Source organism: Nicotiana attenuata, unplaced genomic scaffold (assembly GCF_001879085.1).
Source record: "Nicotiana attenuata strain UT unplaced genomic scaffold, NIATTr2, whole genome shotgun sequence".
Lineage (NCBI taxonomy): Eukaryota > Viridiplantae > Streptophyta > Magnoliopsida > Solanales > Solanaceae > Nicotiana > Nicotiana attenuata.
In genome coordinates, this window is record NW_017671130.1 from 171,356 (window position 1) to 188,932 (window position 17,577).

A 17,577-nucleotide genomic window follows, 5' to 3' on the forward strand; every position below is an offset into this window, starting at 1 on the left:
TTAATTGGGGTCAAGGTCATTACCCTTCAAAATTAAAAAAACAGAGTCTGATTTGGATACGCCTATACAGGATGTAAGATCAGTTTTATCAAAACTAGTAGGACTTTGCAATATACTAGACCAATTTGTAACTTTGCGACTAGTGGTGAATATAGAGGTAAAATGGGCAAAGGTATGGTTTAGTATATCTTGATGGTTATCCATCCACTCACCATTACTATTTTTGAAGAAACTAACATGGTTCTGGCGCTTCCTATTTGATGCTGATATTTGAAAGAACCTAGTATTGGCGTCACCCTTACTAAGCCAGTTAATTCGAGATCTCATCCTCCAATAGTCCTCTTCAAGTTTAAGAATATTATTGTAATCTTTGATTAGATCCTCTTCTAAGCCTTGTAAAAAAGGGCTATGGATATAATGTGGGGAATTTTGGATACTTTTTAGTCTTGCTAAGAATTTATTTTTATTCCTATTATTGTTACCAAGATTTTTTCTACCCCAGACTTTAACAAAACCAGTGAAGGATTCACTGGCTTCCAACAGTTCTTTATTTCTCCATTGGGTAGCAATTATGTTTCTAAAATTTGGATGGGTACACCAGATATTTTCAAGACGGAAAACCTTGTTATTAGGGTGGTGGTAGTTATTTAATTTTACTAAAATAGGCTTGTGGTCTGAGTGAGTTTTTGAAAGATGGGTGATAGAAATATTTGGAAATTTATTTAACCAATCTGCGTTTACTAGTACACGATCTAATCTCTCCATTATTAGCCCTTTCCTTTTCCTATGATTTGACCATGTGAATTTGCTTCCCGTTGAAGCCTGGATCAATTAGATTACAGTAGTCGATATTTTTCCAAAGTTTAGAAGCTCTAGACATATTCATGGGCTTGCCTCCTACGTTTTCGTTACTACTAGTAATATTATTAAGTTCTCCCCCTAATAACCAAGGACCTTTGTAGGTATTTGAGATTGATTTTAGGTTATCCCACATAATATCACGATAGTGGCTTTTAGTGCTAGCATAAATTGCAGTAAATAGCCATTTAAAATTAAAGGGTCGTACATGTATAAGGGCATGAATTTCCTGGCCATTTTTTGTGAAGTGCCCAACAGTCACGACATTATGATTGTAGAGAATGGCCATGCCTCCAGCTTGACCTTTTGCAGGAACTTCAATAAGTTCAGAAAAATTGAACTCTTTTTAGAGAGATGCATGCACCATCATCCTAGTTTCAAGGAGGGCCACCATGCATGGCCTATGAGTATCAATCAAATCCCTAAAGTTACGACGAAAATCATCATTATTAGCACCTCTAACGTTCCAAAAGATTATAGTAGCGGCTCTATTCATCAGGGGTGCTTGTTGGTGGTTGACACTAGACTCTCTCTCCACTGTAATGTGGCTCCTCCTTCTTGAGGGAACTAGTATTATGGCTTGCTTTCCTACTGTGGGATCTTGTGGTGGGCGAATATGCATTGAGCATTTGTATATGGTGCTCGGGCAACTGAATATGTATTTCTTGCTTCATAATTCTGGGAAGAGAAGTATTTTTTACCTCATTTAGGCTTGAAAATTCCACACTCAGTTGAGTACCTTGTTGAAGTGGTTCTTCTTCTTCCTCTATTGGAGGTTGTGGTGGATTCACATTTGGTCCTGGCATATTGACTTGGTTGGGCTCCAGGTTTACTGGGGCCATATTTGGGAGAGCGTTTGGTTCCTGATGTGCTTGGTGATTCCAAGGCATGAAGATAGGGTTGATGTTTATGCTCTCCTCCGATGAAAATAATGGCAGGTTCACTGGGAGGTTGATGAATTGGTTGGGAGTCTGTGGAAGATTCCACTGCTCCTGCATGGCTTGGATCAGTGTGTGGTTCATATGGGGAGCTAGTGGGTGGAGGATATTGTTGATCCAGGATTGATTCGTGTAGTTGTTCATTGCTAAGTGCATACCCTCCGCTATTAGCTGGGCTAGGTAACGAGTGATTTGGATTATGATGACTATCTCTTGGCCATTGATCTGAATATTGAAGGTTATTACATGGCCCAGAACGTCTGCTTCCAGCCAAGAGGTTGGTTGGTAGTTTTGTGGTTGTGGAGGTGATGTGAAGAATAGAGGTTGATTTGGGAAGTGGGGTGGCATAGGAGGCAGATTATCCATCGTTGCTATCCTGTGATGGTTTGAAATGTGGAAAAGGCAAAATCTTCTCCTTGTTGGTAGTGGAAGCCTTGGCATCCTCTTCTTGTGTTTGAGTTAATATATTAGTGGTAGTATTAGGGTGAGTATGTTTAATGATCTTTATAAAATCTTTAGTCTGCCCAGGGGATTCATGACTTGGAGTGTGGGAATAAATAAGATCTTGGGGGGATTTGGATGTTGCCAGGTGCTTTGAGGATTCAACCATTTGGCAATCCTCCTTTGCATGCAAGTCCATGTGTAAATTGAACGTATTGGGAGGGAGGGCTTGGTTGGGGGTAATATGTATTTTAGAATTAGTTAATTTCACTAAAATAGGGGTAGCCGGGTACTCTAATTTTTTGTTTTTTTGTGGAAGGTTCATCAAATGATTGGGGTGGTGGTACCAATGCTTCCTTAGCCTTGTCCACGTGTAATGTGCTTTGCATGCATTGGGTGCTATAGATTTTTGGTGGATTTGTTGATGAGCTTGGTTCGAAAATCATGGGCTCACTTTCTAACATCTCAAAAGGATTAGTGGATTTAATACCAACATTTGAGGAAGATGAATTAGCATTGGTGTTGCTATCAGATGAATGTCTGACCTTTGTGTTAGGAGGTGGCGAAGGAGGTGAATTTTTTTCCATATATTTAAACTTTTGAGAATTAAACTTTTGGGAATTAAAAGACATACCTGTGTCCAGATCAGTGAGCTTTGATCTTTTACCTGGATTGAGTACCTTAGCTATTGGGATTGCCTTTGAGCCAGCATACTTTTTCTTGTTGAATGTGACAGTCACCCAATCACTTTGGATTCCTTGTTGTATAGCAGTGACTTGATTTTCCTGTTGCTTTTGGGAATTGGAATTTTGTAGAGTGACCGAGCATTGTGATTGGCTGTGACCTAGCCTGCCACAGTTTTTGCATAGGAAATTCTCACCTTCATAGTGGATCTGTTGCTTATAATTTTCAATGTATACAAATAGTTTGACTGGCAATTCAATTGAGACTTCCACGCATAGTCTAGCATATCGACCTCTTAAGGTAGTGGAGGTACATGCATCAATTCTAAGTAATTTACCTATTTTATTGCCAATCCTTTGTAGTATCGTAGGGTCATAAAATTCAGTAGGGAGTTGAGGAAGACGAAACCATACTGCAGATTAAGCTGTTTGGCTTCACTGGCTACAAAGTGAGGCTCCCATTTTTGAACCAGAAGGTGAAAACCATTAATAAACCAACGCCCATTACTTAGAACTTTGGCCATATTTTCCTCCTTGGTAAATTTAACTATGAAGTAGTTCGCCCCAAGATCCATAAGGTTAAAGTTTTCAGACGGTTTCCATAAGTGATAAAACTTTCTTTTTAGGTATTGATGGAGGACTCGTTTTCCCATTAGCTTAATTATAAGTGAGTATTTTCAAGGTTGGTATATCCTTTGGAGGTCATCCACTGATAAGTGGATTTGTAGGTTTTCATTGATGCCTTGGATTTTTTGAGAGCAAATATTTAGGTTGGGTAAATCTTGTAATGGGCAATCAAGTTGCATGAAGGAGTCATTAGTTGTAGCTGGATCTTGGGGGGGTTGGGAGATGTGCTTTTTGATAGAATCCAGAAGGAGGACTTCTTTGAATGATGAAGTGGAGGGGTGAATTTTAATGACTGAATTTGGAGTAGGAGAATTATTACCTTCATGCGGTTGAAGTGTATTGATTGAATTTGGAGTAGGAGGATTATTACCTTCATGCACATGATTGATATCTGGTGGTTTAGGGGGGATTTGAAGAGATTGGTTGCGGCTTCGAGGAAGGTTTACCATTGATTTTTTTTTTTTGATTGAGAAGAGTAGTGAGAAGGTAGACCTTCTCACTCTGGACTATTAGTTGGCAATAGTTCCACTCCTTTAGTTAACCACTTGTGTTATTATATCTTGTTTGTTTCTCGTAATATCGAATGGATTAATTTTGAAATTATAACATTGTGCTTTAGAATCTAACTTTTTATGTTTAAAGGAGAAATCATACGATTTATTTGTTTGCTTATTTGTTCCATATTTTAGTATACACCATTTCATGTTCCTCTTAAAATAAAGTTATTTGATCTAATGAGGTATTGATAACTACTCTATATGTTATATAAAATTTTAATTCAATATGCTTATTGTAATCCAATATGACAATAAAGGAGGCTGTTATTAATGATAGAGTGGCCGTTAGGAAATATAGTTGAATCATTGCTGAGACGATAATTTGTGAGTTTTTTCAATATATTAATTTCAACGATTAGAATTATTCGATACCAATATAGTTGATCGATAGTGTTATGCAAAAATATGAAATGTAAAAAGTAGGAGCATAGTTTAATTTGGCGCATCAATCTTTTTTAGGTGGTCAATATTAGTTATAAACATTATTATATAGGGAAATTTTGTGGTTTAATCCATTCGGGTCGGGTATGAACATGGGCTGCGCAGGCCACAGGTAGTCAAAACATGAAAATGGCGGCAAATGCAGTAGCTCGATTCTCCTCTTCTTTACACCATTGAAGCAAGCAGTAGATCACCATCTTCCTGAACCCAAAACCCCAATCTTCCTCTCTAGCTCTCACTTTCCCACCTTTAATTAACAAATCTCTATACATGATTTTACCCGCATTAAGTAAATTAGGGTTCCTGTCCACCGGAAAATTTGATTTCTAAATCATCAGTGACGGCGAAAGAGAGAAACTTTGTTAAAGCTGCACAATGACGTGCAATTTGGGGATATTGGAGTCACTGAGTGTCGTTTCTATAGCAGAAATATCGGAAAACTGGAACGGCTTTTGCTCCACTTCAGAAGCTCTTCTCAAAGGCAGCGGTGATTTGTCATTCAGTGCCGAGTTCATAAAGCAAGTTAAGAATCTCTGCGAACACGGCCTAGCGTCTCTAGTTGAACAACACTTCCTTCGCTGCGTTCAGGTCTGCTCAAATTTTATCTGCCATGATGTTTTTTTAAAATAAAATTTACATATTTGGAGTCGGCTTTATGAATCATCACGGACCATGTACTCCATTTAAACTCATCATTTAATAAGAATAAAAATAAAAAGTATTAGAAGTTCTTACTTCTTAGTATTACTAACTCCCAACGTAAAGTAATTTGAAAGTAGATTAAAATAGTCAAAAAACAATAAATACTCAATTTCATTACGTACAAGTAAAGTCTTCACATCTATCATAGTGATATTTGAATAAAATTTACATATTCAAAAGTTCTACTTATCTTATCAAATTTTTCTTACATATTTCAAAGGTAGACCTCAGTCCCAAACAAGTTGGAATAGGTTGTATGATTCCTCACTGACCATGTTACTCCATTTAAACTCATCTTAGGCTAATATTATACGTAATAAAAAGTAGTAGAAGCTCTTTATATTTTTTACTAACGTTTAAATCGCTGAAAGTCAAAACAACTCCCAGAAAAGTATAAGACTTTGAGTAATTCGAAAGTAGATTAAAATACTCAAAAAACATAGCTGCTCAATTTTATTACCCTACAAGTACAGGTTTTTCCTTTGGTTTGGTTTTGTTTGATTTGGTTTTGTTTGGAGGAGAATGTCTTACATTGGAAAATTGTAACCTGGATCGTTGTCTCCTGTGTTTGATTGGGTATAATAGTAGGTGATATCCTGATAAACAATAACAATAGGTTATACATGGTAATTATACAAGGTATAGTATATTGGACATAAGGAGAACAATCGTAAACAAATTCCGTACTAAAGTGACTGAAGTGATTTTCTTCTCTTTCTCGGATATCGCCCTTGGAGCAAACATTTTCCACAATTCAAGGAATTCAAGTATTGGAATGTTTTCGCAGACAGTATCTTGGTTAATGAAAGCATTTTCTACTATTTGAATACCCTAAATTTGAAATGTTTTCTACAAGGAAAATATTCAAATATTTTGAAATGATTTCATTTTCGCAGTTTTCAGCCACACCATGTACATTATGATTTGTAACTTAGTTTTTGCATTTTTAAAGCCAGTGAGGCTATGACTCAAATAGGTATATTTATTGAAATCATAGTGACAATGTTGTGTTGGAACAGGAAACTTTCGAGAGAAATGGAGCAAGAAGGTTCTGGAGTTATTTTGAACCTTACAGCAATGTTGCTCCACTTGAAACTAATAAGGATCCAGTATGTGCATACGGTCCCTTTGACATGTGATATACTGTTCTATATTAAGGATAAGGCAATACTATGGAACTACAAGAATGGATCACTACTTTGATTTTCACCGTGAACTTGTCTGTGTGTGCAAATGCAGGATTACTGTTAATGAGGATTCTCTATGCTTGTCGTAATTTTTAGATTTTTGTTACTTAGTGTAAAGTTTTCTATTTTGTTCCTAATCATGTGTTACTTTGACGGAGAAAATGTGTATGTTACACGACCTAACAACCCCGTTCACACACCTTTTTTGAGTAGTAGTGTAAACTCTTCTTTTTGGTTTTAGTTATGATATTTTATGCCATAGTTTTCTTGGTCTTCAATTCTTGCTTCCGTTGCTACAAGTTTGTTAAACATTGTCTGTGTTAGAGGCTTATAATTATGAATCTTAGCTTCCTTATGGTTAACTGCATTTCTTGTCTAGCTAGCGGATGTGCATGGTTATATTCTCACTTTTGCTGCTGATTCGATTTGCCATCTTAGCAATTTTGATCTTGCTCAGGCTATGACTTGGTTTTAGGGCTTAGCAACTTTATATGGACGTACTTGATTGTTATTGATACAGATTCTAGAAGAAGAGATTCAGCAAGTAATATGTAAAGCTTTGGAAGAGATATCATCTGAAAAGCAGTATCAGGAGAAGTGCCTATTATTGTTGGCTCATGCTTTACAGTCCTACGAAGAAAACAAGTCACAAGGACAAGTGAACCCAGATTCTACTCGAGTTTATCTGTTCTCAAAATATCAACTAATTGTGTCTTCAGTTCTTTTGGCTAGTCTTCCTCGCCATTTTCCTGGTATGTGGATTACTTCATAGAATGATAATACATGCTGAGTTTTGCTTATTTGTGCTTTTTAAATGTTTCCCCACTTCCCAATCTCTTTCTCCTTTTCCTTTTATGCAATGCCGATAAAGGTAGTTGCTTCTTGATAGTAGAATTCTGTTCATTTGACTGCTTTCTCAAATGGCTAATTGGTGGTATTACTTGAGCTGAAGGCTATAAAGTGTGCTACTGACCACCTTTATAGAACATTTTGTTTTTTTTATGATTTTCAAGGCATGGTTAAACTGAGATTGTAAGAGTGAAAAAGGGGAGTTAGTTTTTTTTTAATGAACATAATATAGTTCCTATACTTCATTGTTCATTGTCTTTTGTAGTTCATTACAAATTGATAATTTATATGAATAGTCTTGACCAGCTTATAATACACAAGCGTGTCTCTTGGGTAAAAAGGGTGGCAGCTACCTCAGTGTATTCAAGCTCAAATGCTGTTGTATTAATTTGTAATCATTGATGGAAAGACACCCATTTGGGACTCTCTTTTGCTATTGACCTGTTTGCTTCATATCAAAACCAGTTCAAATTACCTCTTGAACAGTCCAAATAAAAGAAGGTAAACTACAGTCTCGTCATAGATATGGTAGCTTTCTGAGGTCTTGAGATTGTTTGTTTTGTCCTATTTGAAGTTAAACCATTCTCTTTTCTCTGTGTTTCGTTTAAATCAGTTCTGTTCTTGGACCAATCATGCAGCAAAGTACCAAATGTTCGATACTATTGCCCAGGGTTGCCAGCTGCAACAAGGATTATACTTCTTTAGTCACTAATCTTACTGCTTTGGTTTCTGAATCTACAAGTTAGAAGATGTCTTTACAATAAACACACACACACATATTTTGGAAAGGAAGAAGTTTGAAATTCTTATATATTTATTCTTCCTGTTCACTTTTTGGAAGAGGAAGAGTGATTAAGAGAAGCTTCATATTAAGACGTTTCTATGGCTATTATCTATGAGGTGTACATTCTAATTCTTTCTTGTCCTTTCTAATTTTTTAGGGATACTACACTGGTACTTCAGAGGAAGACTGGAAGAGCTGAGTACAATTGCAGGTGCAAACTCTGAGGATGATGATGAGTTAGGCATGGATGATAAAATGGATTTAGATGAGAAAAGCAAATTGCCCAACAAATGTGGTAATACGGATAGTGATAGAAACCATAAATATGCAAGATTTTCAGGGAACAATAAGTTGGTGAAAAACATTGGTATGGTTGTTCGTGATCTGAGAAATATTGGCTTTACATCTATGGCGGAAGATGCATATGCTTCTGCCATATTTCTTCTTCTAAAGGTATATGGTCATTGGTGATGAAGATTCAGTTGATCTATTTTTCAGTTAACATCAATCATGTTATGGTGATTTGTCAGCATTCTTGATTTTGTTAATTTGACCAAAAAAATTAGATTTATCTTTCGCTTCAAATTATATAAAGTTTCCATTCATTTAATCTTGTACTCAATTATTCTTTTGAATGCGGGTGATAGGACAAAGTGCATGATTTGGCTGGTGATGACTATAGGAGCTCTGTTTTGGAGTCCATCAAAGCATGGATACAGGTTGGTCTCATCTGCATGATCCCAATTTCACGTCTCAAATTAGTAGTGCAAAGATCCTTTCAGAGTTCTATTTTAGAGTTGCAATTCGAGCTCATTTGAAAGTTATCTTCTTCAGCACTCCTAGATTTGCAATGACTTCTTGTGTGGTTGTCATTTGACTCACTTAGGATATTGAGTGACTATAGCGCATCCTGAAATGAAACATCTTTTCCTTGCCCAGTGCACTAGTTTCGATTCCATTGATATTCTGCAATTCAATAGTCATACGTTTTGAGTCAGATAGATCCAGTGTTATCAAAGGCGAAAAGCGCAAAAAACCTCTAAGATCTGTTGGGTCTTTAAGCGTAAAGCGCAAATAAAACGTGGGCTTTAATGAAGAAAGGCGTAAATGGAGAAAAACTACAAATCTGTATGCGTAGCCCAAGACTAATATGTATAAGCATGAATGCCAAATATATGGACCAAGAAATTGAAGAAAATTTACGATAAAGTGAAATTTCAATCGTTTAGTGTCTTCTCTTCAGGATCGTGCTCATTAGTAAGGAAAAGTATACCTTACAGCCTTGATGACAACACTGAAGCGCCCACTAAGTGAGGCGAAGCGCTCAACATGTTTTGAGCCTCGCTTCAGGGCTTAAGCGCGCCTTTGATAACACTGGTTAGATCTAATGAATTTTGTTATGCTTTTTACCAATTTATTGTCAATGATACCTTCACTCATGTGATCTGCGTATAGATTAGCTTTGAAGACATCGCGAAAATGACACAATAACTTTGTGAAAGGTTATATGATTTCGAATATCAATTCCCCATGCCACTCTCTCTCTCAAAAAAAAAAAAAATCAATTCCTCGTGAATTTTTGGCTCAAACTTGAAGAACATGGATAACCTTAATGTTTGGACTACTGGATCCGATTTGTTAACATTGAGAACCAATTTGTGCAGGCTGTGCCCCTTCAATTCTTGCGTGCACTTCTTGAGTACCTTGGTGATTTTACTAGCTGCAATGACCCTTCCTCTGGCCTGAAGTCGCCCCTGGCATCCCACCCATCCTTGTGCTATTCTGGAACTGGAATTCCATCTGAGGGGCTTGTTAGATGGCAATTGCGCTTAGAGTATTATGCTTATGAGACCTTGCAGGATTTAAGAATAGCCAAACTTTTTGAAATCATTGTAGATTATCCAGACAGGTGACTTACTATTCATTCTTTTCTTTTTTCCCTTTTTTTTTGGGTGTGTGTGTGGGGGGGTGGGGGGGGGGGAAACTTCACTCTCTGCCCATGAGCATGTATAGTAGCAGGTCCTTAAGTGATAAAAATCAGATATTTGGAATGAAAGATTTGAAAGAAAAGAAGAATGAAGACCGTGTAAAAGAAAATAGAGGAGAGGAGTGATAATATTCTGTTTTTGGATGAGAGAGGAAGAGATTTGACTCTGCTACCCTTAGCGAAGTATTTCTCTTGCTAACACATCTAGTCTCTTTTTGGGCATTAAAAAGTTCTACTAGAAAGTGTCTTTCCCTCTGTTTCCGCCCACTTTTGGATGGAACTGAAACTTAACATTGTGTGCATAACCTTATCCCTCTCCTCCTCTCCCAAAAAGTCATTCTAAAACCAAAGAACTAAACTCACCCCTTTTTCTCTTTTCCTTTCTCTCCCTTCCCCTCCATCCAAAAGATCCATAAATTACTGTTTCTTACCAACTATTCATGTGGTTTAAGTTTTCGTAATCTGTCTTCTTTTGGACAAAAAGATTAATATGGACCACTGGTGATGGTCTTCGTTTCTGCAAAGGTTGTTTGTCTAACTTTTTTATTTAGGGTCATCTCGAGTTAAGTTGTACATTGGAGCCATTTACTATTACTTCTTAGGGATTCCAGGCTAGCTTTGCATAATTTAACATGCACTAGTACTTTTCCTTTCTTTTTTCTCCAATAAATAACATGCACTCTCGTTGTTGTGATGCATCAGGAAGTAAGAATCCTTGAATTTGTGCCACTCATTGATTGAACAATAATTAGTATTATGTAATTATCTGATTTTTAAGGATACTCCCCGTGCTTGCACAAGAGTATGAAGCAAAGGGATGTAGCCTCCTATGGCCCAAAGTAGGGAAGAAAAAGAGGACCTGTTGCAAACATGAGACTTTGTGTCCAAGTTTTAGAGTTGGGAAGAAACAGAAGACTTGGCGCAAAACATGAGACCATGTGTCCAAGTTTGACTTATGCTATGTCTTATAATGTTAGACTTAAAGAAAGTTCTTTGTGTATGCATACTTGAATGATAGAGACCGAGATGAATTTCACCTATGTACAGCAATATTCTTCACTCGCTTATTTTTCAAAAGTGAATATAACATGCATAGGGTATGGGTTTGTATTTATAATGTCCTGATTTTACTTTTACCTATGTTTCTTCCCCGTGACTAATATTTTATTGAGCCCTTTTTGGTTAAAGCATAGAGTATGGATTTGTGTTCATAACGTCTGATCTTTACTTTTTACCCATGTTTCTTCCCTGTGACTAGTTTAATATATTGAGCCTTGTTTTCTTTCATCTTACGAGTAAAACTTGTTGCAGCACTCTCTGGTTTTTTCTCTATCATATAGGCTTTCTAGTACCAATTCAGCATGTTTTCTTGACTTATCAATTACTGACATAGTAACTACTTTATTCATATGAGATCTCAAATATTCCAACTTGTGAGTTGATGACTGTTAGAATTTGACAGTGCTCCTGCTATTGAAGACTTGAAACAGTGTCTCGAGTATACTGGGCAACATTCGAAGCTGGTAGATTCTTTTATCTCATCATTGAGATATAGACTACTAACAGCTGGTGCCTCGACCAATGATATATTGCACCAATATGTTTCAACAATCAAAGCACTTCGAACTATAGATCCTGCAGGTGTTTTTCTTGAAGCTGTTGGTGAACCAATAAGGGAATACCTAAGGGGAAGAAAAGATACAATTAAATGCATTGTGACCATGCTTACTGATGGAACTGGTGGAAATCCCAACGGACCTGGCAGTTCTGGAGATAGCCTGCTGGAAGAATTGAATAGAGATGAAGAGAGTCAAGAAAACACTATTGTGGATGATGATATTAACTCCGACGACAAGCAAGCATGGATTAATGCACAAAAGTATGCTATCTTTGTCGCTACTGTTTTGGAAATGATTGGAGGACATACTTCTATTGTACTTATATCTTATGTATATATCTTTTATGATCCAAAATCTTTAAGCTGGGAGCCTGACCCTGTAGAGGCAGATCCATCCAAGGGAAGCAGATCCCGAAGAAAGGTTGACATACTTGGTATGGTAGTTGGCATAATTGGTTCCAAGGATCAGCTGGTTAGTGAATATCGTGTAATGCTGGCCGAAAAGCTTTTGAACAAATCTGATTATGACATTGATGCAGAAATACGTACTCTAGAACTTCTCAAGGTAACGAGTCAAACCAATGCTCTATCGTTTCAAATCTGTCACATGATGTACTTGAAAACAGACACCTTTTCTGCTATATGATTTCATCTTCATTTACATTGTCAGCTTGACTTTCTTATCATTTGCAGATTCATTTTGGAGAAAGCAGCATGCAGAAATGTGAAATAATGCTTAATGATTTGATTGACTCAAAGAGGACAAATACAAATATAAAGGCCACTATCAAGCATCAACCACAGCCAGGTAATGTTTGCTACTCATTTGTCCTGTTCTTGAGCTACCCATTCTTTTATGTAGTCTCAATTTTTACTCGTTTTATTCAAGTACAGAGCGAAGAGACCTCGAGGTATCTTTGGATAATCTTAATGCTACCATCATATCTTCAAATTTCTGGCCTCCTATTCAGGTAAGTTTTTATTCTTCCATTTACTGCTGCAATCATTTTTTTGAATTTGGTAACTTTATTTACTGCTACAATCATTTGTTTACCAGTTATGCTGGTAAAATCTGTTAGTTATCTAGTGGAGCATCTTGAGTCAATTTGGGCAAGTAATCTATTACCCTACAGAAGTTAAATGTAAAAAAATAAAAAATGAACTGTGCAAGAATATTTCAAACTGAACTGCTGCATTTTTATTTTTAGCGATATTAATTGTGGTTTCTTTCTTCCAATATAATCATAAATGAAACAAGTTCTGAACCCTTGACACTCACAATTCATGATCTTATTCTGAATCAAGTAAATGTCCCCTTTGATATCCTTGATGTGTTGACAAATCTTTCCTTTATGACTTCCTATTGTCATTGCCTCTGCCTTTGAACGTCCTACAAAGATTTAAGAAGCTGTTGTATCTGTAGCATGGTGTCCACAGATGACTAGCTATTTTACTTTCATGGAGATTGCAGATGTTATGTATGAGTTAATGTAAATTATGAAGAGATGCCTTTGTTAACCCCCTCTGCACTTCACTTGGAGAAAAGAAAAAAACCGAGAAAGCAGTGTTTTGGATAGCGTGCGGCGACAAATAGCGACGAGGGCCCGCTTCACTGAGGCGAGAGGCGCGCAGCGAAGCGCTCGCCTTTTTGATGTGAAGCGACAATTTANAATAATATATTAATAAATATATCAATTCAAAACAGAGCCTAAAAAGAAAGAGCTACTGCCTCTGCTGCTGGTCGAAAAAAGAGCCAAAAAAAAATAAATAAGAGAAGAAGAAAGAGGAAGGGAAGAGCCTTTGTTATTTTGCTCGAAAAACAGAGCACAAAAACATACTTTCTGTTTCTGTTGTTCTCGACAAAAACAGAGGAAAAAAATAGAAAGAAGAAGAGAAGAAAGAAGAAACAAGAAAGAAGAAAGAAGAAAGAAAAGAGACTCAGAGAAGCATACCTAGTTTCAGATGGCAGAAACTTGACGAAGAAGACGATGGCACTTGGCAGAAACTTGAAGCTTTCAGATGAAGAAGACAATGGCACAGTAATCGCGAACCTTTTTTCAGAAACTTTGCCCTAATCGCGACCTCTGTTGTTCGAAGTTGAAGAAGAAAGAAACTTCTAAGAGTCAAGCCCTAATCACGACCCTTTTTCTCAAGTCTTTGCCCTTTTTCTTTTTATTATTTATAAAAAGCGACGCTACAGTCGCCTCACGCTACACTGTCGCCTCTCGCTACACAAGCAAAGGCAAGCGCTTTATGCAAATCGCAACGCAACAGATGAAAGAAGCGACACAGTCTCGCATCGCCTCGCCTCACGCTATTCGCGCTGAGGCGAGCGCTATTTATAACACTGCAAGAAAGGAAATTAGATTTTAGAACATCCTTTTTGAATTTTGATGACTGAGAGAAGTGATTGTTACTTTCTCCTTTCTCGTGGGTCCCTCCCCCATCCAAACCCCAATCATCCTTGGGATAGGCCTTCGTTTAGTAGTGTCAATTGTTTGCCTTTTGCATAGTTTTCTTTGTTTTGTTTCTATTTGTTTTTGCTGTTCAAGTAACAAAGTCTGGTGATTTGATGGTAGGATGAGGCAGTCAACTTACCAGAGCCTGTTGAGCAACTCCTAACTGATTATGCTAAAAGGTATACTGAAATTAAGACACCACGTAAGCTAATGTGGAAGAAAAATCTGGGCAGTGTAAAGGTTAGTCACTGTACAGTGTACTTGGGACTTGTGTTGTCTTTCAAAATAGTCTACACGAATAGCTGATTTAAATCTCTAGATCTGAGCTCTCTGTTCCCTGCATCCTTTGCTATACCCAAATGACTGACTGTGTTTTTACTGCTATTTTATTGGTAGTTGGAGCTCCAGTTTGAAGATAGAGCAATGCAGTTCAATGTTACTCCTTTGCATGCTTCAATTATTATGCAGTTTCAAGATCAGAAAAGGTAACTTTGGGGAACATCTTTGTAGTTTTCATTTAATGCATTTAATGCATTGCTTCCGAAAACTTCTTGTCAATGCTGTAAAGGGTATGTACACCTCATGTTGCAGATGGACATCTAAGAACCTTGCAGCTGCAGTTGGAGTAGCTGTTGATGTATTGAATAGGAGAATAAATTTTTGGATAAGCAAGGTTAGTTCCTGTAACTTTAATTTCATCAGTATATGGTTCTCTGGTGAAAAGATTTATTTGATCTGTTTTTTTTCACTTGGTTGACTAGGGAGTTCTGACGGAGTCAACGGGGGCAGACTCTGCTGATCATGTTTTTACTCTGGTGGAAACCATTATTGATACAGGTAAAAGTGGAACTATTGATGGAGGCTGTGAGGAGCTATTGGCAGGTGATGAGGACGGAGAACAGTCTGTGGCCTCTGTTGAAGACCAATTGCGAAAAGAGATGACTGTCTATGAGGTATACCATTTGAGTTCCTTTTTCTTTCTTTTGCATATAAATGGATCTCGTATGTATCTGTTTCTGATACACTCTCTTATCAGTGGTCAACATGTAAATACACGAAGCTTTTCTTTTCTTAAAAGCTGTTTTTGGTGTATTCTTATGATCATGGTAGCTGCGGTTTTCAAACAATTAAGTTGCATTAACATCACGATAAAGTAAGCCTGCAATCTTCTCTTTGCTAGTGAGGTACCTGGGTTTTTGAAATATTGTGCATAATTCACTTAGTGATATAGAAAATAATTACCCATGGGTTTCAGAAGCTTAAACATCAGTTGACAGGAAACTCCATGTGAGCCTTTTTGCAAGGCAGGACACAGAGATGGCAGCCTCTTGTGTGGCTTTGTTTATCTTATCATTATCAAGACCCTACCACCAATTGGATGTCTATTCTTCAAGTCCAAAATGTGTTTAATTTTTTTGTTAAATAATTGTAAATTGGGCAACGCTAGGTAGTTCATTGTTCTAAGGACAGAAACCATCTCGCAAAAAACGAAGGACAAAATAACAGAAAAGAAAACACTAGTGGTTTTTCTTTCTTTTCTAAACAAGGTGCTTGTAATGGCTGCAGAAATTTATCACTGGGATGCTTACCAATTTTGGCAGCATGGCCTTGGACCGTATTCATAATACTCTCAAGGTAATTATTAGTTTTATAACTTGTGAATAATTATCAGTAATTGGAAACTATGTTGTGGCACGAGGCAATGAAATACCAAAGAATTAGAAGTACTAAACTATTGCTGCAGATGTTTTGCATTGCTGATCCTCCTTATGACAAATCGCTGCAACAACTGCAAAGCTTCTTATCTGGTCTAGTTGCTGAGGAGAAGTTAGAACTAAGGGAGGGAGTGTACGTTTTGAGAAAGTGATCAATTCCATCCATGTTGTCTTGGTGGCATAAATCTTATCGCTACTCTTCTCACACCGATGAAATGCAATACTGAGTTGTTAAGAAGGAAGTAACAACTTTTGGCTACAGGGAGATCTCCTTTTCTCTTCTCGTTTCAGGTGCAGGTTACCTGTAAACTCCTTGCAGTCAATCATTTGTTGTGCTATTTAACCAAGCTGAGGGTAAGTGCAAATTAAGATGGTTCCTGTGTGTTAGAATGTCTCATTGTGCTAACCTAAGAGTGTTGGTAATATTTATTAGAATATCCTTCGCGAGGTCAAGAGATAAAGCAGCCAAGAGAAGATGTTGACATCTGGCGCTCGTTAGATTTTTTTTTTTTTTTAATGTAACCAAGAAATTTCCGAAGGGCGGTGGCATACGGTTGAGTTCGCCCCTTTACCATTCTCCACATAAATACCAGGCTTTTGTCCGTGGCAGGGTCCGTGATGTAAACCGAATAGATGGCCATCTGATTTCCAAAAAAAGGTAGTCCATTGTTTATTTGCTGTATATGATGTAAACTGCATATATTGCCATTTCGATTCAAAAGGGAAGGGATCTAAAACCACTACATGATTTACCGTTTAGTTATCTCATGGTTTTCCAAAATTAGCTAGTTCTTATTTTTTCTTTTTTCCTCCCATCCAGAGGTATCAACTGTGGTTTTTCATTTACCCTTATATGACTCAAACTAGACTCATAGGTAGGGGTGTTCATGAGAACCCAAAAAATCGAACCAAACCGAAAATCGAACCAAATCGACCAAAAAGACCAATACTTTTTAGGTTTGGTTTGGTTTTGGTTTTGATTTAAAAACCGATCAAATTTGATTTGGTTTTGGTTTTAATAAAAAAAAATAACCGGAAAAACGAACCAAACCGACTATAAAAGTAGCTATTTAAATTTATTATTATACCTATATATACGTATATTTTTATATAAAGTTTTAAAAATTTTATGGTACATATTAGTCATTTGTATTTTTAGTCTAGTTCTTTGCTATTATAATAATCTAATTCTTTGCCTTTACATTCTAGTTTGATTGGTAATTTTCTTTTACTAAGTACAAGAATTTATTTCATGCTAAAAATAATCGATTTTTAATTGAGTACTTAAATTCTTCATCACCATTTGATTCAATTATCATCAATATATCTTAAAAATGATAGATTTCTCAAAGAGCAATTGATTCGATAGTCTTACGATGAAAATATAGTCACCAGAATATGCGTTTGGTAGTGTATGTCTCTTATTTAAGAAAAAAACTGATAAATAATCGAAAAAACTGAAAAACCAAATCGATAAAAAACCGACTCAATTTGTTTGGTTTGGTTCCAATATTTGAAAAACCGACTTGGTTTGGTTTCTTTTTAGGGAAAAATCGACCCAAAGCGAACTATGACCACCCCTACTCATTGGTGGGAGGTGAATGTGGCTTATAAGTTATAAGGGAGCCAGTTCCTCTCGCCAATAAGCTACTTTTCAGAAATTAATAGCCTGTTTGGCCAAGCTTTTTTTTTGGCCAAAAGTGCTTTTTTTTGGCCAAAAGCACTTTTGGC

General features: G+C 36.8%; 1 protein-coding gene across 2 annotated transcripts; it reads left to right on the forward strand.

The window, feature by feature from the left end:
- The first annotated feature begins 4,603 nt into the window (after window positions 1–4,603).
- LOC109206131 (anaphase-promoting complex subunit 2) lies at window positions 4,604–16,607 on the forward strand. Of its 2 annotated transcripts, XR_002064790.1 has the most exons (17): window positions 4,604–5,133; window positions 6,267–6,356; window positions 6,955–7,186; window positions 8,225–8,520; window positions 8,715–8,786; window positions 9,732–9,976; window positions 11,517–11,933; window positions 12,036–12,237; window positions 12,366–12,480; window positions 12,567–12,643; window positions 14,252–14,371; window positions 14,528–14,616; window positions 14,723–14,804; window positions 14,893–15,084; window positions 15,698–15,766; window positions 15,876–16,200; window positions 16,280–16,607. XR_002064790.1 is itself a non-coding variant. In XM_019368906.1 (16 exons), the coding sequence occupies exons 1-16, from the start codon at window positions 4,921–4,923 to the stop codon at window positions 15,996–15,998; spliced, it is 2,634 nt and encodes an 877-aa protein (XP_019224451.1). In that variant the 5' UTR covers window positions 4,604–4,920; the 3' UTR covers window positions 15,999–16,607. The 2 variants fall into 2 exon arrangements, 1 of the variants encoding a protein (XP_019224451.1); XM_019368906.1 differs by having other exon boundaries at window positions 15,876–16,607.
- Window positions 16,608–17,577: the final 970 nt, after the last annotated feature.